Source organism: Varanus komodoensis, unplaced genomic scaffold (genome assembly GCF_004798865.1).
Source record: "Varanus komodoensis strain SLA01 unplaced genomic scaffold, ASM479886v1 scaffold22, whole genome shotgun sequence".
Lineage (NCBI taxonomy): Eukaryota > Metazoa > Chordata > Lepidosauria > Squamata > Varanidae > Varanus > Varanus komodoensis.
Window position 1 is genome coordinate 3,888,967 of NW_025335606.1, and position 20,589 is coordinate 3,909,555.

A 20,589-nucleotide genomic window follows, 5' to 3' on the forward strand; every position below is an offset into this window, starting at 1 on the left:
GAGTTAAAAGTGGCCAGAAGGCCACCAGGTCCAAGCCCCTGCTCAGTGCAGGACTCCCAGTTAAACCATACCTCTCAAATGATTGTCCAGCTGCATCTTGAGTTCCTCCAGAGCAGGAGAGCCCACGACCTCCCTGTGTCATTGGTTCCACTGTCATTGTTGAAACTAAGAACCGTGGCTACTTTTGATATACAAAGACCACTGGCTGGTTTTCAGAAGTATCGGAATTGGGATGTGAAGCAGAGTGGGAGGGAGTTGAGGAAGATGGGCCATGCTGAGACGCTGAGATGAATGAAGTGGAGGCATTTAGCTACAATTAGTTGAAACTATGATTTGTTTAAACAAACCATGGTTTATCCTGCTATCAGATTCCTCATACGTCCCTACTGCTCATGAATTTTAACAAGGCGTTCCAACAGGATCATTTTTTTAAAAGTCCCTTCCCACTTTGATGCACTATCTGTTGGGACTTTCCCCCCTTTGGCTGAGCCTTTCCATTGGCTAGGCACTTAAGACCTAAGAAGCAGACAAAAATTTGCCCGTATGGAGTCTTGCCTTGTTGATTTTTTCTTTGTTTAGTCACAAAGTCATGCCTGACCCATCACAACCTCATGGACAACATTCCTCCAGGCTCTCCTGTCCTCCATCATCCCTTGGAGTCCACCCAGCTCACACAGACTCCTTCAGTGACTCCATCCAGCCACCTCATCCTCTGCCACCCCCTTCTTGTTTTACCGTCAATCGTTCCCAGCATCAGGGTCTTCTCCAGGGAGTCCTTCCTTCTCATTAGGTGGCCAAAATATTTGGGTTTCATCTTCAGGATCTGGCCTTCTAAAGAGCAGAGGGTTGATTTCCTTTAAGACTGACTGGTTTGTTCTCTTTGCAGTCCAAGGGAGTCTTCTCCAGCACCACAATTCAAAGGCCTGAATTCTTCAGGACTCAGTATTCCTTATGGTTCACTTGTTGGCTTAGAGAGCAGAAACTCCCTTTCAGCCTGTGTACAGCAGGTGGGAGGGGACCCTGAACATGGCACTTTTGCAGACAAAGACTAGTCAGGCTAAGGCTAGGCAGCTCCAGCTCTTGACCCCATGACATGCTATCAGCAGAAAAGGGCAGCCCAGTTACAGATCAGCTTGCAGAGAGGAGGCAAGCTTGCTTTCAGAAGGTCCCTCCTGAAGGGATGGGGCCCAAGGATGCTCACAAGGAGAATTCCTGGAGGCAATTACTGGACCAAATCCAACAAACTGCTCCATGTATGTTCAGAGGGTCATTCTGGGTGATTTGTGCTTTGAGTCATTAAAGAACACTTTACAAGGAACACAGTGTGGCATTTGAATGCTCGAAGGAGGAACCTCAGCTCACAGCAGTCTACTGTTCTAACAGTAAGGAAGTTCTTCCTGATGTTCCTCCAAATCCTGGTTTCCTGTGACTTGAGTCTGTACTCCAAGCCCTGCACCCTGGGATGCCCAAGAAGCGATCCTGGCCTTCCTCTGTGTGACAACCTGTCCAGGACTTGGAAAGTGCCATGCCTGACCAGAGGTCTGCTGTTCATTTGAAGGTCACACAAGGTGTAGGTCTTTTGCTTCTCCACAACACAAAAGGCATTATGTTGCTTGGGAGACGATGCAACTCTAGTAGTCCAACCAACTGAGAATCTAAGACTCTTTTTTATTATGCCAGAAGGTTGTAAATACAGGATCTGCGCTGGCATGTTGATGCCCAGACACCATCTGTGTGAAACAACGGAATCTGTGTGGGCTGCCGGTTGCTAGGGCAAGCAAGGCAGAAATAGCACTCATCAAATGTGATGTCGGTCTTGTTTTTCTTCCTCCCAACATAGTTTACAAAGACATCGAACAAAAGCGGGGTGGGGGAGGAATGAAAAGAGCAGTCAGCAGGTGGCATTCAGGAGAGGTGCTAGCTCCTGCCATCTGGCCCTGTGTTGCAAGGTTGAAGAACTGGCTGTAGGAAGCTTCCAAGGAAGGACCAGACTGGCAACTGTTCTACAACCTCCTTGGGATCTCTTCCAATTCAAAAATTCATTGAGTTTGTTCCAATTCCAAAATTCCTGCTCTCTATGGAGTATATTCCCAAGCACATAAATAAGCTCTACTCGTCTCAATGGATCAGCCTGGGGACCATCTTCTCAGTGGAAAGGAGAGATACAAATCAAATAAAAATAATTTTTAAAAGTTATCCCCAAGTCCCAGTTGGCAGCCTTAATTTGGAGAGGGATGGGGAACTCTGCCTAATTAATTTAATTTATATCCTTTCTTTCCAACAAGAACGGTGCTTAGTGTTGCTAACAGAAACAGTCAGATGAAAACCCAAATCTTAAGTAAACAGAACATAAAAACATGGCAATAAAATGAATAATTGACAGCAACCCGTTGGACCCCCGCTTCAGCAATGAGCCAGTTTTTTTGTTGCAAGCCTGCCTGCTTTTTTAAGGGTGGAAAAATAGTACCTTCCTTTGTAATGTGTGATAATGCTCTGGATGTTTGCAATGTGTTCTTGTGTCTGAGAACACAGCATGATGGTATTGTGGAAAGTGAGAAGAGGGATGATGGGAAGTGTTGAGGGTGACTACCAAAACACTCACTTTCTCTCTCACTCCTAAGGAATAACGGCACCAAACAAGAAGTGTACCAGTATTGTGGCTCATTGTGGCCACCATCCATGACTTATGTGTGATAGGCATGGAATTTGGTGAGATGTATGCTCAGGGGCATGTGCATAGAACCACTACCTTAGAAAACCAGTATCTGCCAGTAGCATCCCATCATCCAAAGGCCACTGTGTCTGCAACCTGTCTCCCATTTTGCACATTCCACAAGGCCCTAGACCTCATGTCATTCTGCAGGAGGACAGAATGTGAAGGACATCTTGAGAACCTTCTGCTAACTAACTTTCTTTTTTCCAGGGCGGGGGGAAGCAAAAGGAAAATCTCAGAAGATTTTTTTCAGAAAAAGGTGTCCTCAAAAGCTTTATCTCCACTCTAAAGTAAATGGTGTGGTTCCATCCAGACTTTCTATTCACTCTGTTAAGGAGACACACCTGCACATTTTCCACTTGCAGTAAAACTGATCTGAGCAAGAGCACCATGCTTGGCAAGTTTTTCTTTTTCCTATTAATGCTAATAGCTTTTTCCTTAAGGAGAAACACCTTGATCATTTTCTTGAAGATGTAGTCATTGAAGCAAGATTCACTGTTCAATCTCCTTTTCTCTTCCTCTCCCTCCTTTTTTTCCTGAAATCCAGCTTCATTTGGTTTATTGCATGCCATAAACTATGCGCTCCCTCCTCATCTGCATTCAGGATAGCATAACACGCATTTTCACCTCAAATCACAAAATGCATCATTAATGGTAAAGAATTAATCGCTTGGTTGTGTTGTTTTAGGAAAGAGCAGAAAGGAGAAGGACGGGGGAGAGAACTTTGGCTTTGGAAAGCAAGTGGGAGCGTGTCTAAGGCTTGAGGAGCTTTTATCATTGTTGACATGCTTGGCCTCTCCAGCATTGCCCAAGGCAGGCTTCTAAGGTGTTGTGGGACAATGTTACCATCACCTTATCTGACAGAGGAAGAGGGCCATGTGGGCACGCCTGCTCAGTGTGGTGGGATGGATGGTTGAAGGTCACACATGGTCCTGTACATGGTCAGATTGGACTTCTGGCAAAAGTGACAGGTCCTTCCTCAGTTGGGTAGAGGAGGGAGGGTGGTCAGAAGGGAAGGAGGGGAGAGAGAATGAGAACAGTGGCAGAAGGGGAGCTAGGATCCAGTTCAGTCCTTTGCAGTATGTGCCCTCAGGAGATTACCCCTGAAGGAATTCAACCCTTGATGGAACAAAGGTTCTGGAAACCCGGGTCAGCAATACAGATCTAGGGGGATTTATGGTCTGACTCCATATGAGGCACCCTTGGATCGTCTTATCGTGGCACAATCCAAATTTGGCACTGTGAACAGGAGGGTTCTGTGCACCCTTATAAATTGGGGGAGGTAAGAAGCTAATATTGGTGCAAATCTCCACTGGAAAATGTTCTCAGGCTTTTTGACACAAGTCCAAAATGACAGTAGAACACATATTGGGAGCCATGTGAACGAGAGGTTTGCTTCAGGAAGGAAAGAAGGAAGAAGGGAAGGAGGGAATGGGGGAAGGAAGGAAGGAAAGAAGGAAGGCAAGAAGGTTGCACAGGAAGTATGACTTTCTCAGCATCTGTGGCTGCACTGTGGCTATTTTCCTTTTTGAAATGCTCGTTTCTCCCATATCGGTCCAGGGACATGGACACACACACATGCACATATTTGCGTGCTTCCAAGTATGTCCTCCTTTTCCTGGGAAAGAATATTTGAGCATGCTGTCTCTGTTCCATTAATAGTGAACTACTAAACAATATGTTCTTGTTGGGCATTAGGTTCTTCACAATAGCAGGAAAAAAGATACATCACAGCTAACAATCCAAATAGAACAAATGCAGAGAGACATGCATGCACAAACACACACGCACACTAAAAATAATAATAAAATAAAATATAAAATAAATAAAATAAAATAAAATAAAATAAAATGTCTGGAGGAGTAAATCACATCTCAGGCAAGATGGGTTGTGGGTGAGCATACAGAGCTGTACTAATGTGCTTCTTTATTAAGGTCTGAATCTTTGCTTGCGCAGTATTTCAACAAAACACAAAAATGCCTCCCAGTGTTTATTTGATCAAACCGTAAGGCCCGCCTAGACATACACTTGGCCTAAATGAGACAGTCCATAACTTGTGAAATGGATGAGCAGGACTTAAGACTGGGAAGGATTAACCACTTGCAGGCTGAATCTAGCCCTGAATCTGGAGTTCCCCAGAAAATCACACCACCTTTCCCCAGCCACATCTTTTCCCTAAACCAGCAGTCACAGGTTCGTTTCGCAGTATCTGATCCGTGAGGGTCCCCTGCTTTCTCACTGTGTCTTAGTGCCATCCCTGGGTTTTGTGGAGGAAATGACTAAGATCCTGGGCTATTGGAAGGTATAAAAATGGGAGGGAGGGAGGATAAATTATCTAGCCTAGATACCTAGGAAGGAAGGAAGGAAGGAAGGAAGGAAGGAAGGAAGGAAGGAAGGAAGGAAGGAAGGAAGGAATCTGCATCAGCACCCTTTCTTTAAACAGTCAAAAGTGAACGCAGTTGGAACACTAACATAAGAATGTGGGCACTTTTGGAGGGATGCTAATGACTTACTTCACGGGTCCTCACTCATCTTGGCTTAGCAGCTATGCCAGGGCTGAGTTGGTGCAAGGCGGGGGTTAAGAGGGTCCCAGGCCCACTCAGCCACAATGCTCACTGGGTGACTTTGGGCCGGTCATGGACTCTCACTGTAACCTACCTCAAAGTTGCTGTGAGGATGAAATGCAGAGGAGAAGAGCCTTGTTGCTTGCAAGAGGAAGAATAGTCGGGTATAAAGGGCATGCGAGAATAATAACCTCAGAAGAAATGCATGCTGCTTTGCACAGAGATGCTGCTTCCTGTACCTAAAGAGGCAGGAGTGAGTCCCTGTGAAAGTTGCTTGTACGGTCAGTGGTAAAAAGTGCCCCATGGTTAATCTTCCATTTATTGGCAAGTCTCTGGAATGGTCAGTCTCATTATTGACTCTTTGGGTCCAGTCTAATTCAGGCTTAGACCTGCTTTGTGGAGGGAAAGAGCCTTGGGCAGAGGGACAAATAGATTTTGTTTAATTGCTTCTGTCTTCTTCCATTCCATCATGTGCTTTTGAATGGAAACGGTTTTCTTCCTCTTTGGAAGTTTGCATAAAACTCTGCCACAATTTATATGACTTGGACTGGCACGTAACATCTTGCAGCTTTTCCCGAGCTTAGCCTATGCTCAGTGAGAAAAGTGCATGAAGAGTACTCCATGAAGGCGGAAGAGAATTCAGACATGTGTGAAACTCCCCCCGTGAAACATGCGTGTGTGTATGCATGTATTTATATGAGATCTGTTTCTACTCATGTTTTCTTACAGCTAAAGGTGTGTGCAATTTCTGAAAGGTTTTAAAAATGTGATTCCTTGGTATCCAGGCAGCTCAGAGCACCACAGTCCACGTTCCATGGTCCAAGTTCTTGAACCCTGAAGTCATTTGAACCCATTTGGAACAGATCCAACATCCATATTTGATTGCTCCAGTCAAGGGCATGCTGAGGATGGCCAGGAGAAGACCTGGGGGGATTCTGCTCCACCTTATTGCCTTTGGCTTGTAGTGTCCTTCAAGCTTCTGTCTCATTCTCAGCCAAACATCTACATATCTAGCTGCATTTTGCGGATAACAGAGTCCAGCAGTCAGTTAATTCCCACTGCATGCTGGGCTTTAGTATCACCACCATGCAGACTACTTCTTGCTCCACGGATTACCTCCTTCACGGCCACATTTTTCTCTTCTTCCAGGTTAGTTGTAAAGGTTGACCTTGAATGTTTGTGGAAAACTCAGACTGCTAGTCCTCTAGAATGACATTGTTTTGGGCAATGAGCTTCGTTGAAGCACTCCTTTTTATTTTTCCAGCTTTTAGAGCATGATAATTGGGAGGAACCGATTTGGCTGGCGTCCACAGCTGATAAAGAAAAAGGAAATAATGGGCTTGAAAGAAAAGGGAAAAGAAAATAATGGGCTTGTCATTCTGAAGATGTATGGAAATTCAATGATATTCTGATGTTTTAATCACAGATTTTGTGCCGTTTATTACTACATATTGTGTGTAGTTGAAGATGACCTTTCATTGTTGAGTAGGGGCACTTAGTAAATTTTCTGCATACACTTTGGAACTGTGCGGTGCTGTTACAAAGAGAACTAGGGGCCTCCAAAGCACAGTTCCACTTCATACCTTGCTGAATAGAGAGCCTGTGTCATCAAAGGGTTTGTGACGCACATGAGTATATGCACACTGTACATTTACTCTAGAGCAAGGCTCTTAACAATTGTTCATGCATTTTGCAAGCTGTCTTACAGCTCCCCTTGGTTTGCTACCATTTGTGTTGGATTGATGGTTTTTGATAAGCATTTTTGAGCATATGTTTGTAATATACCATCCATTTATTTGTAAGAAAGTAGGGTTTTTACTTCTTCATTTTTGCTTGTTTGCTTTTGTGCAACAATATCATTAGCCCCGCAGTCCATTGATTTGGTACATCTTACCAATAGGTGAATGACATAACGGGCTCAAGTTACAGGAAGCCAGATTCTGCCTAGTTATCAGGAAAAATTTCCTGACTGTTAGAGCAGTACAAAATGTAACCCATGCCCTAGGGAGGCGGTGGGCTCTCCCACACTAGAGGCACTCAAGATGCAGCTGGACAGCCATCTGGGAGGGACGGTTTAACTGGGAGTCCTGCACTGAGCGGGGCTTGGCCCTGATGGGCTGGATGGCCTCTTTCAGCTCTCCTATTTTATGATGATTCTATGATTCTATTCCACTCTGCCGCCTTCCCACCTATTCATCCTGAGCAGGTGTGGTATTTCTGAATAGAGGGGGTTAGAGGGGGTTGGTGGACAGATGAGAGCAACTTGTCCAGAAGTTTACTCTGGACAAGTTGAAAGTCCTTTAGCTGGAGGTTTTTCCTGCCCTGACTAGAGGTATTCAACTGGTTTTGGATGGAGTTACACGTTTCCTGGAAGACCGAGTCTGCAGCAGAGGTGCCCATGTAATCAGTAGCGGTAGAAACAAAGGAAGTGGTAGTATTCAGGATTGCTTTTACCAACTTTTGCTGGGAGCTTAACTAGGAGAAGTAGTTTAAGTCTCAAATAGGCTCGCTTTTGTTGCAACCAGCTTGGACTGCTATAATGCCCTTTATCAGAGCTACCTTCAAAGCTAACTCTGAAACCTCCACTGGGGCAGAATGTAGCCATTCCTGTCTTTACAGGGCTTGACAATCTGAGCATAACACATTTGCTGGGAACCAGCTGCACTTGTCCTTGCATTTACAGGTCCAGTTCAAGCACTTGTGCTGTTCTTTAAAGATCTAAGATGTCTAGATCCAGGTTAGTTGAAGGACCACCTAGAAGAAAGCCTCTAAAACCACAAGAACTTGTCCATAGGTTAAGATAGTCCTCAGAGATCCCTCTGACTGACCCCAAGTAAGATCAGGAGGGTTGGTGGGCAGTTAAGAGAAGGTCTCCTATCTGTGAAATTTCCTCCTGAGAGACACACTACTGGTTCTGTACATGGCTGCTTCTAAAGGGCTTCCGATGTATTCCTATTACCTCCTATTCTTGAAAGACTTTTTAGTATTTGATGTTGTTACCTTTTCGACATTGCATTTTACTTAGCTGTTGCATTATGTGATTAAGGGACTTCACTAATTTGATATGGGCACTGACTGTGTACACTGGAAAAGCCACAGTCCTGAAAAGGTGGCTAAGAAATATATTCAACCAAGAAAACCAAAATGAATCAATAGCCTCACTTCATATTGGATCCCGACATTCAGAATTGGGTGAGGTTTTTTTCCAATCTCCCCATTTCTGGCATTTACCAGGAAAGATTTAAGTGTCCTTTGCTTGTGTACTAAGAACCTGTGTGAAGGTTCATTTGCACAGTCTATTCCCATTACATGCCACATTCTGCCATACATATTCAGGGATCCCCCATGGGAATAAGCAACCCTGATTGCACCCAGAGCTGGGTTCATGTGGAAGAGTTCTAAGTGCATGCCAGTAACATACCAGGGGTTGTCTTCCTGGTGTGATGGAGGTGAGGAGTGGAATCATGAAGCCCACAAACCCTTCTTGCACCATCCCTGGTTGTTTAAGGGCACAATCCTATGAAGGTTTCGGGATTAAAAGGCACGCAACTCTCAGCAGTACCCAGGCAGCATGACTGGCTAGGAAGTGCCAGGAGTTGCAGGAATTTTCCTGGTTAAACATGCATAGCAAGGCACCCCAAGAACATTAAGCATAGAAACTACCCCCTGCTAGTAATTTTCCATTTTTAAGTGGTTTTTATTTATCTAAAACCGAATTTTAAAAAGTTTGGCCCCACTAAAGCCCATTGCAACTCCAGTGAGAGGCTTTCTCTCCCCCCATCTCTGCCACTCTCTCCCCAGTTTCAGAAAACATCTGAAATCTTTTCTCTAAATAAAGCAATCCATGCACTCTCAAGGAGTTTTCCACTGCGATCTCCTTCAGGGTATGTATTTCCTGCCACCTCCACCTTTAATTCTATTGAACAATAATTTTAAACAGATCTGAAAATGATTTGATTCTGCTCTGTAATGTTTTGCCAATGCTGATGTCGTGCACTCTAGAAAGAAAATTGCCATTGAAGTAAAATATTACAAGTATTCTTGCCAGTGTTGAAGGCTTAAATAATGAGTAGAGATGAATAAACAGCAAACAAACAAGCAAGTCATGTTCTTTTTATTGTACTACTGAATGTACATTTTCCAGTGATCATAGGCTATCATCAAGAAAGAACAGCAGTCTTTGAATCAATGCAGCATGTGGGAAAATATTACATGAAAATTATAATTTTCCTCTTAGATGAACAAGCCTTAAAAGGCCCATTAATATGTAATTACTTCCCAGAACATAATGTCATGAACAACCACAAAAGCCTCACTTGAAATCAAGATTTTCATTGATTATGGATTATAGGGACACATTTCTATTTTGCAGTAAGGTTGAGGATCTCAGATAGGGGTTTAACAACATCAGAAATACGATACTTCATGTTCATAACGGGGTGTACTCCAATTATGGGGGGCCAGCTATCCCATCATCTCACTGATGGAATGGCCAGTGCTTCCTCTAGAGCATGGGACCTCAAACTATGGCCCACGGGACGGATCCAGCCCACCTCAAACCATCTGGCCCGTGCCGCAGCTCGCCGCCCGCACACGCGCTTGCTGTGCAGCCAGGGAGGCGGTGGCTTGCTCGCTCGGAGATGGTTTTGGACTTGCTGGGAGATCTCCGAGCGAGCGAGCCACCGCTGCATGCACCCGATGCTGCCTCGCGTGCACCCGATACCACCACGTGCACACCTGAGGGCACCTCACCGGCACACGTCCCCAGGTGCCCCCACCTCACTGGCCCGCGACAGTCACCACAGTCTTTCACCTGGCCCCCTACTGAAAAAGTCTGAGGACTGCTGCTCTAGATCTTGCATAGAGAAATTCATAGACTCATAGAACAGTAGAGTTGGAAGGGGCCACGGAGGCCATCGGGTCCAACCCCCTGCTGGTGTAAGACACCAAGTCACACCGTCCCACTCAGAGGGCTGCCCAGTTTCTTTCTGAATGCCTCTCATGTGGGAGCACCCACCACCTCTCCAGGCAGCTGGTTCCACTGCCGCATTGCTCTGACAGTGAGGAAGCTCTTCCTGATGTCCAGCCTGAATTGTTGCGACTTGAATTGATTATTCCATGTCCTACACTCTGGTACCAGCAAGAAGAGATCAGGACCTTCCTCTTTGTGACAGCCTTTGAGGTACTTAAATTATGGCCCTCCAAGATGTTCTGCCTACAGCTTCTATCATCCATCGACCCTAGCCAGCATAGCCTATGCTGAGGGTTGATGGGGCTGTAGACCAAAACACCTGAAGGCTGCCCATCCTGGAGTGATATATGTTCACTCCAGGAGGAAACAGGAAACCACCTGAATTGAAAGTTCTGAAATGGCTGCAGAAATGTCATCCATACCATCCGCCCTCTCTGGAAGCATTGCCAAAGCCCACCAGTCACAGCTGCACTGATGATGAAGCCCACGTTTCAATGACCAAGGGTGCAAGCTAATGAGGGCTCTTTCCTATAGGGAAGCCCACCACCTTTGGTGATAGCTGTTGACTTCAATGAGAAGGGGAAAAGAAATAGCTACGATTGTTCTATCCATGTCATTGATCCAGAACATAGGATCTGATGAACCTCAGTACTCCATCGCAGAAGCAGGACACAAAGAGCAGAAAACACAACACCAGAAGACCACAACCCAGAGAATACCTCCTATGGCATCATGCTATACGTCTCTAGCCCACAAGTATCTGTAAAATGTCCTATTATGACTTTTCCCTGTTGCTATTCTGCAGGTCTCTGTCTATTCAGCACCTTCTGTAATAGCTTCCCTTACACTATTGACAAAACTAGATGCTGTTTTCTAATATATAACACTGGAAAAGGATTGGTGTCTTGTGCCAAAACCACCAAACTGAGGCACTTGAATCTTGGCAGGATACATTCAGGGGGCAGAGGGGGTGCATGGAGGAGTGCTTTGTTTGTGAAGCATGGTGATTCATGTTAATTGATTTAGGGAGCCATCTGATGCCCCCTAGTGAGGATACCATGGAGTCCACAAGCTAAGATTGGAGGCAGTACCCCAGCCTGAGAGCAGGAAATCTGCAATCTGTGCCTGCCCGCCTTGCAGGTAGCATGGAAAGACCAGTGATGGCTGTCTCTCCGGGTTGGGAACATGACATCAAAGATGAAGGAGAGGGCAACTGAGATGGGGAAAGGATAGGACTCCTCCTGTAGCCAGTGCTGCCTCCTTCATTCTTCCCTCTGAAATGACGTTTCTGGACAGACAAAGCAGCCCATTTGGTGAAAACACATGGTGCAAGGATGGGGAGATGAAGGTCACCTCTGCTGCTTCTCCTATGTCCCCACAGGATGAGCATACAGCACTGAATTTGGGGGTTTGCGGTCTTGTGCCCTTCAGTGTGTCTGTGAATTTGAGGCCTGCAGTGCTACCATTGATCACTAGGTGGCAGACTTTGCTAACCCGCTCAAATCTATTGAGTCAATAAGGTTTGAAACCTAAGAAGGGGGGTCCAAGGACAGTCAGATGCCTGTACTTCTGTCCTACTGTGGGACAAGCTCCTAGGGAGAGCAGAGTTATTAGATCCTTCCATCCAAGACTGCAGAAGTGCACCATGGTAGGGGTCATGCCAGCATGGTGCAACACTGCTGAAAGAGTTCAGCTTGCCACTTGGCCACTAAGAAGCTAGAGATTGCATGTAGAAGAGAAACCTCAGAGGAAGCCCAGCTGAATTCACCAGGGCTTCGTTTTGTTTACAAATGGGAGAATGAGCAATACTCTAGATTGCTAGGATTCCCTGATCAAAATCTCTCCATTTCTGCTGTGCCTGCTTCCCCTTTACTCTTACAGTTGCCAGTCACTTTGTGCAAATGGGAAACTTGCACAAACTGAGCAGTGAGAAGAAGTTAGATTTGCTTAAATTTCCGTGATAGTCGACAGTGGAACTGATTCAGTCTACTTCAGAAATGTGCACAGATTAGCAAATCTGACAGATTAAGTTAGGAATCAGGAAAGAGACAAATGTATGCATATGTTCAACAGTATGAGAACATTTTCATTAGACATGTGCTCAGACTTGCATTCAGGGATTTGAAAAGGGCATGCTCGGATTTTTTGGCAAACCAAACAAAAAGTAACCCTTCCTTACTTCTGAGTAGGCCTGGGCTGGATCCCTGTTGATCTCTAACTATTATTGCATGCACTTACCTCTCTAGATAATCTATTAAAGATAAAGACCAATTGCATTTATTTTCTAACATATCTTTGAGAACTGGAATCCAACAAGGTTAATTAGCATTGGTAAAGATGAGTCTGATTCAATACTGCTCAATATTAGGGGATACAGTGCTTTGAAGATAAAGCATCCTCACTTCCTAAGAGTGAATTTATATAGTCCATTCTCCTGTTCCATTTTCTTAGATAAAAGCAAATCATTGCACCTGAAAATGATTTCCCACAAACCGAGGTACATTTCCAAATCATGTCCTCCGTTCTTGTTTCTCCTTAAGTGCAATACCAAAGTGTGCTTTGGCAGTTGTATCTTGTATTGCATAGGCAGACTCCACCATTGCAATAATTCAGAAACTGGACTTTTGGGGGAAGCTAGTTGTGAGGGTCCTACGCTGTTTCATCAGGCTAATCAGCTTGCTGAAGCTTGAAGGTGATTAATAAATGTGGATGTGAGAATCGAGGCTCACTTATCCTTCAAAACTCATGCATCTCTCAATGTTGCAATAAAATTCTCTGTTATAAAAATTTGTGCAAAAAAGTACATATTAAGGAAAATAGCATTATAATCTAGGTGTGGTGAGTCGGTTTGAGTGTTGGTCTGGGGATTTGGAAGATAAAATGGAGCTATGCAAGTCACACTGGGTTCCTTACAAGAGGGAAAAAGTGGGATATAAATGCAATGTCTTAATGATAAAAGTCAGAATAACAAAAGAAATTTGCTCGCAAAATAGTATATATTAACTAGAATGCATACCAAGAAGTTTGTATCAGAAAAAACATGTTCATGGCACATAAAGAGTTTTGTGGGCAAGGGAAAACTGGCTTCAGTCTCACATTTTGTAATAACTCAAACTTAAATCTAGTTTATTCCAAGCTCTGGTAATTTCTTCAGTATTTCCAACTGGAATAATGAAGAATGATGAAAAGCACAATCTGACAGCTCCGTCCATGCCTGTCTGAACATGTTCTGATGGAGGGGGCAACTCATGGGACCAGCTCCTTTTCACTCCCACTAATGCTTTGTAAAAACCTGGGGTAGCTGTGAAATTCATAATTTCCACAGCACCTCAAATGGTTGAAGCAGAGAAAATACTCACTTGTCCTGCAGTGTCAAGGATGTCGAGATAGGCAGGTTCATCATCTATCCGTACTTGCGTTTTATACGCATCCTCTAGGAAGGAGAGGAGAAGAGAAAGAGAATAGATATTAGAGGCAGGATTATATGCTTTCTGAGTTAAAGGAGCTAAACCCAAACAACATTCGGTGCCAATGCACCTTTACATTCTGGGACAAGAAAACAGAAATTCTGTGACACTCATTATGCAAATTTGGGGGAAATGGCATCTCTTGCCTTCCTTTGAATGGCTTTCTGCTTCTGCTGGCAGTGGAGCAAATATCTCCTACATGGTGCATCACCGGCAGCCTCAGTCTTTGAGGACTCCAAATCTTACACTCTGCCTTCTGAGAACCAACCAGGCGTTGGCCAGGCAGCTCCAGGGTTATTTTCACTCAGACAGCGCAAGCTTCAATGATCACGTACAGATCAGGAAATTCCATTCATTTGATTTCCCTGTTTGAAATGACAGAGCGATTGCTCCAGAAGCCCCTTAGAGGATGAAGGCAAACAAGGCACGGGGGCGTCTGCGGACCCCTTCCAAGGGCTGCAGAATGGGTCACTTGGCCAGCCAAGTGCAACGGCTGTGCAGGTGGAAGGAAGATTCCCGTCAGGCAAACAAACAAGCAAGCAGAAACCAGACGCAATTCATTAGACTTCTCTGCGGCTTCAGACTGTCTGCATTCAGGAAGAGTCCTGCTTGCGTCTGTCCACGCATTCAGTGTGCGGAGGAACTGGGAGTTCTACCCTTGAAAACTGCTTTTTCCACAAGTCGGTTTTGGAGCAGATGGAGAAAATACAGAGCTTGAAGGGGGAAATTGACCTTTTTTCTCTGCAGCAGTTCAAATGCAGACTGGTCCTTCTAAGCGTTTCCCCCCATCTCTCTCTCTCTGCATAAACACACATTTTAAAAAATCATGTTGACTTTTCTCCATAGCAGCAAGCCACTTTCTTCCCCCTGAAGTCAGATGGAAAATAAGCACCAGCTAATATTTGTATAGATTATTTTGCTCTGCTGTATATTTCACGTCCTGGCTCGTTATTCATATTTTCTTGTTAAGGTTAAATGGAGCTGAAGCATTGGACAATATTTATGCTGCAACAAGGGCTTGAAATTACTTGCGTTGTTTAATTAAACAACAATGCAAGACAGGCGGTGTGTTTATGGTGATGGATCATGTGCTTCGGTTGGGCAGTGAGCTGTGAGGTGAGCAGAAGGGCCCAGAAAGGAGACAGAGAAAAGAGACAGAGCTTTGAGCCACATGTTTGGGAAAGATGCTCCATTAATCAGCAGAAGCATACAGCTGCCCAGATCCAAGGACAGGGCCTGGGAAAGCTTTCCGGCACTATTTGAACAGCCTGAGGCAAGACGATGCCAATCCTGCCGGATTTAGAAGGTTCACAGAAACAGAGTCATGAAAAACCATTGTTTGGGGAAGGGGTTTGGCTGAACGGAAGTCATGGGCACCAACTCAGGAAGGCCCTGGATTCCCTTCCACAGGTTCTCCATTTAAAGGATCTTAGATCACAGTTAGGGATGGGGGAATACAAGTTTCCCAAACAAACAAACAAATAAATAAATCTGTCTTATTGATTTCTACCAATTTTCTTTCACTTACTCATTTCCCCAATCTTAGCTTTAGTTTATTTCAACAGCTGAGGATTACTCTCATTATATGTTATAAGTTGTCCTGAATTTGGAAATGTAGAGGTAGGGTTAACTTTATAAGAACCTTTTTTCCAATATACATGCTTTTTTGGATGAGTGTTCACTGAATATAAACAGCTTTGCGAGTATTTTTCCCCTAATTGTTGGATTGTTGCTCAATTGTTGTTCCTTTAAAGTATCCATTTTTACACCCAGTGGGCATTTTGACAAAGAACTAAGTTTCCATTAAGAATTTTAATATTTGATAAGTTTGCATTTAACTGTGAATTGAGCAAATATCCTTCCTATCCTTAATAACAGTGCAGGGGGGTGGGGATATAACTGGGAATGATTTTAAAAATGGTCCAGGGTCTAAGATCATGGATGGATCAGGGTAAATGCTGCCTATGCAATATGATGCCATGGTTTGAATGAGAAAACTTCCCTTTCCTATGTTCATGTGATCCTCTGGAAAGTACTAGGGGCATTAATCCTGCTACATAATAATGACCAGTATCCAGTGCTGCCCATCCTCCAGGAGGTCCATTGGGTGCCCAGCCAATACTGTCACTGAATCAGTGCCCATCTCTTGTGGAACGGAGACTCTGGGCCTCTGGGAGCAAGCCCCTAAATGAATGGAAAGGGATGATTCTAGAATGGGACAGGTCAGCAGAACCCCCTTATGGGAGCCCTGCCCTCCTGCCCATTCCAGAAACATGCATTTCCTCTTTCTTTGGAAATGCTGCTCTGTTGGTCCTCAACACCTGAGCAAGAGAACTGGAGGAGCTGGCCAGCCACAGGAAGGAAGAGCCAATGGCCCTGCTTGCATACGGGCAGCATTGGGTCCTGTCTGAAGATCATTGCTGGGACTGGTCTCCCCATTGGATATTTCCCAATAACAAAAGGGTCACTCTAAATGCCTGCCATCTCCCTTCTCCACCCATGTGTCCTTCATATAGCACAAGAGCGAAATGGACAGCATCAGGAGTTGGACTAGATGGACTTTGGTCTGATCCAGCATGGGTTTTGTTTCATTCTTATGTACTTATCAGAACGTCTTTTTCCCTCCATGCCCTCCCACCCCTTAAGATCTACAGCAGAGGACCTGCTCCAGGAACCCTCCTTGAAGGAGGTTAGGAGAGCGCATACTCAGAGGAGAGCCTTGTGTGCAGTGGCACCCCATCTATGGAATGCACTCCCCAGAGAGCTCCGCCTGGCACCGACATTATATGTTTTTCAGCGCCAGGTCAAGAGCTTTTTATTTACCCAATATTTTAAAGTTTTAATATTTTAATTATGCTTTTATTGGTGTCCTCAGTCGTCTGTTATTTTGTGGTTGATTTAGATGAACCATAATGGATGGGATAAAAATATCCTAATACACAAATAAACACCCTGAACAGCCAACCCTTCCAAGCCCGTTTCACTCCATCATGATTCCGCAGAGAACAAATACAGCCAAACAGGAGGGCCAACAGTGTTTCTTGGATCATTCTTGTCACCAGTGAGGGCCAGGGTGGCGCCCTGGTTAAGAGTGTGGGGTTCAGACTCAGGAGACTGGGATTCCAGTCCCGACTCAGCCATGGGTCCAATGGATGACTTGGGGCCCGTCACAGACTCTCAGCCCAACCAACCTCGCTGTGTTGTTGTTGCAGGGATAAGATGGAGAACAAGAGGAGGAGGATGAAGTAAGCTACTCTTAGTTCCTTAAAAGTAAAAAAAGGCAGATATAAATCTAATAAATAAAATAAATATCAGGCAAATAATCAATCAGGAATCGAGTCATGCAATTATGACATGAAGCTGTGGAGTCAGTTTGATTGGCCATGGTCTATAATCTGTCAAATATATGGACAAGACTAGACCACTGCAGAGTCCTTCATCCTCTTGATAATGTAAGAGGCTACTGTAAGAATTGAGGCATTTACACTCAGGGCCCAGTGTTTAGACAGTGCCCTTTACTGCTGCCCTGTTTTAAGCCCCCCTCCCCCACTATTTAGATGGACAGAATCCAATTAATGCTGGTGTATCCTGTACAAAATCCTTCTTCCTTTCCCAAACAACCCACGCTGGCAATCAACCAGCATCTAGTGAAGCCTATTATACAATATTGTTTTCATTATTGATTTTCATTCCACACTCATTAGCATTCCTTAGTGCAAGCTCTTAAAGATGTTGATGGAGCACAACAGCCCATCTTCATTTGCTCCATATCTCTGCTCTTTAGCTTATACCACATTTAGTCGGTTAATTAGAATTCTCACTGTAGAGCTTTGATTAGGCACAAATGAGCATCTCTTCGGAGCCAGCCAGAGTCTCCTTCCCCTGCGGTATCCTCCTGTTGCCTCGTATGAAGGTTCCTGGAAGCTGCCATGGGGAGAGACGCTATCTCAGAGGTAGAGCACCTGCTTGCAAGGGTTTCCATTCCTGGCAGCTTCAATAAAAGATACTAGGGGGCAGGTAATGGGGCAGATTTCTGCCTGAGCCTCTGAAGAGATGTTCCCCAGGCAAGCTGACAGTACAGGGTTGGGTACGAATTGCGTGAAATGGAAGAAGACACCGTCCTTTCTTCCTTTGGACTGAAATAACCGATGTTGTGATATTTGTGTCATGGGGGCTTTTGCTCAGTGCTGTGAACGGCTGCACGTTTCTATAGGGACTTTCATGCTGTTGAAAATCTCTCTAGGAAGTCAGCTGATATAAACGCTCTAGGAACCCGCCTGATATACATACTCCCCATTCTGCTGCTTTCTATCAGCCTGGACACCTCCTTCTTGATGGACCTGCTGCTGGTTTCCAACTGCATGCCAGCGTTTTTGAAATGAAATGTTGGCATTTCTATGCCACAAAGAGCAGTCATGTTTCTGCAATGTGTTCATTCTCAGCCCTTCTCAGCACTGTCTGGTGATCCATTTGATCTTGCCCAGGCCTGGCGTGGAGCCACATGGGCACTGCTCGCCAGAAATATCCATTACTGTGCACGGGGCCTTCTGTGTGGTGGCCCTTGTAGTCAGCGGGGAGCAGCCCACTCAGCCAGACCATACCGATTCCATTTTACCCACATGTCCCCCTTTTCCGAAAAGGATGGCCTGGCTGAGGTCTTCTGCTGCCCAACCTAAATTCACTATAAAACGGTCCAGATGCCCAGGCAGAAAGAAATTTCCAGTCTCTGTTGCAGATCTAGGAAGGAGGCATTGCTGGAAAGGGGCAAGAGATTCCCTCGGAATCTCCACTCAGGCAAATGGGGGAGAGACCAGAGGAAAGGTTGCACTGAGACAGGAAGCTGGGAACAGCTTTCTCTTCCAGCAGAGGTGCCAGGAAGTCTCCCTGGAAGCAAGGGAGCCTGTTCCCCAAAATAACAGGCCAAGGAGAATTTTGCATGGACGTAGCAAGTCTGCAAAGAAACAGGTGGGCAGCTTGCCCAGTGCTGCAGTAGTCAGACGGCATTTTCTCCTTTGCTTGTTCTTTACCACCGATGTGTTGCTTTCAACTGTTCCTTGCTCGTTCTGATTTGCCTCCTTATCTTGGGGTGTGCTCAGAATGTGACCCACCTGCTCCCCATTCCCTACTTTTTTTGAACCCATAATAGAACTTTTCCCCTGCGGAAGCTGATATAAGCACTATTTTAATGCTGAACTTGCTTTAGCTGGTTGACTTTCTCAACTTCTATTTCGAATGCTGTGTTTTGGAATCTTACGCTGTTGTTATCTGCATCACGCTGTTGTTATCTTGCATGCCTATGCAAGAACTGGACTAGTGCATAGATGAAGAGGTGGCCTGGATGAACCCCAAAAAGACGAACTTGAATCAAGATAAAATAGAGGCATTGTGAATAGGATCCAGGAACTGGGGTGCTGACACGTTCTGGATAAGACTGAATTCCCCATAAAGGAAAGGCTATGCAGTTGGAGATTGCTCCTAGCTTCTTCATGCTCTTACGTAGACCCCCAAGTAAGTTCTATGCCACAGACTGCAGTTTACCAACTTTGGATGGACATCAGTTGCATCCATCCCCTGGGCAGGGTTTGCTGAATCACTGTGACCTTGAGACTGGACTCCTGCAATGCCCCCGAGGCTGGTTCACAGATGCAATGAGTGCAGAACGCAGCTTCGGGGCTGTTGAGTGGAGTGCCTGACCATTGGCACACAACCCCTGTGCCACACTGGCGGCCAGTTTGCTGCTCTGCCGGTTTCATGGCCTAATTATTGATCTATAAACCCTAAATGGCTTAGCACCTGGTGTCCTGAAAGATCAGCTCCTTTGCTATAGCTCCTGGTTAGACCACTACGGACTTTGGCCCATGCCTCACTGTGTCCCGGCTGATCCCTTTCCGTGGGATGGCATCTTCCTTTTGGAATGACCTCCTCCCTCCAATATTTCAGGCAGCAACAAATATCTTCTATGATTACTTGCACTCCTTTTTCACCCTGACTTTTTCCAGCCATCACCTCAACCCTGTTGTCCTTCATTGATGCATCATGTGAACTCTGTCAGGCTTTTTAAAATAAGAAATGGCAGATGAAGAAAATAGATAATGTTCCTCACTGGCATTTGTATATAATCATAATACCATGGGATTATTCCTTGGATCATATCCTAAAGTTCAGGGGAAAGAAAGTTTGGAGGAAGAGAAGGCTTGGGGTGGAGTACAGTCCATTTATGTGCAAGTTCAAAGGCAAAATGGCTGGGACCAATTGTGATTCTTCCCAATTTTGGACCTGTTCTGAAGTAAGGAGGAAACACCTTAGTATGTCTACTCAGGAACACTCAGGAGCACTTCCAAGCAGGATTGCTGATCCAAAGCCTCTACATGTCCGCTTAGGAGAAAGCACGGCCAGTATATTGGATGGACTGAACTGGAAGAATGGCCAGGAGGTGATGAAGGTTCAACCGGCTGAATAGTGACATTTCCAAGTGTCTAAAAGCCCAGATAGTTTCATGGGACCATGCCAAGACCTTTTCGGCTTTGGCTTGTTATTACCTGTTTGTTTGTTTCTTTATTATCTTTATATCCCATCATCATTATTATTTTGCCTTCCAAGGAACTCAAGACAGCTTACATAATTCCCCTCCTCCTTCCAGTCTTACCCTCACAACAACAACCCTGTGAAGTTGGTTGGGCTGAGAGTCAGTGACTGGCCCAAAGTCACGCAGGGAGCTACAGTGTGGACTAGAACCCGGGTCCCAAACCCGCACGCTGAACCACTACCTTGCCTTGAAGCTGTTTTTCCCAGCATATCCCTTCCTTCAGAGGTGCAACAACTGAAACTGTTTATCTTACTGAATACTTACTGTTTATCTTTATTTTCCTCTTC

At 45.0% G+C, this 20,589-nt stretch overlaps 1 protein-coding gene across 1 annotated transcript in view; it reads right to left on the bottom strand.

The window, feature by feature from the left end:
• Positions 1-20,589, bottom strand: part of RIT2 (Ras like without CAAX 2) — a 227,302-nt gene that overhangs the window by 100,283 nt on the left and 106,430 nt on the right. Inside the window, exon 3 of the mRNA XM_044431406.1 lies at positions 13,609-13,682. Coding sequence (XP_044287341.1) covers positions 13,609-13,682 — 74 coding nt within the window. The remainder of the gene's footprint in view (positions 1-13,608; positions 13,683-20,589) is intronic.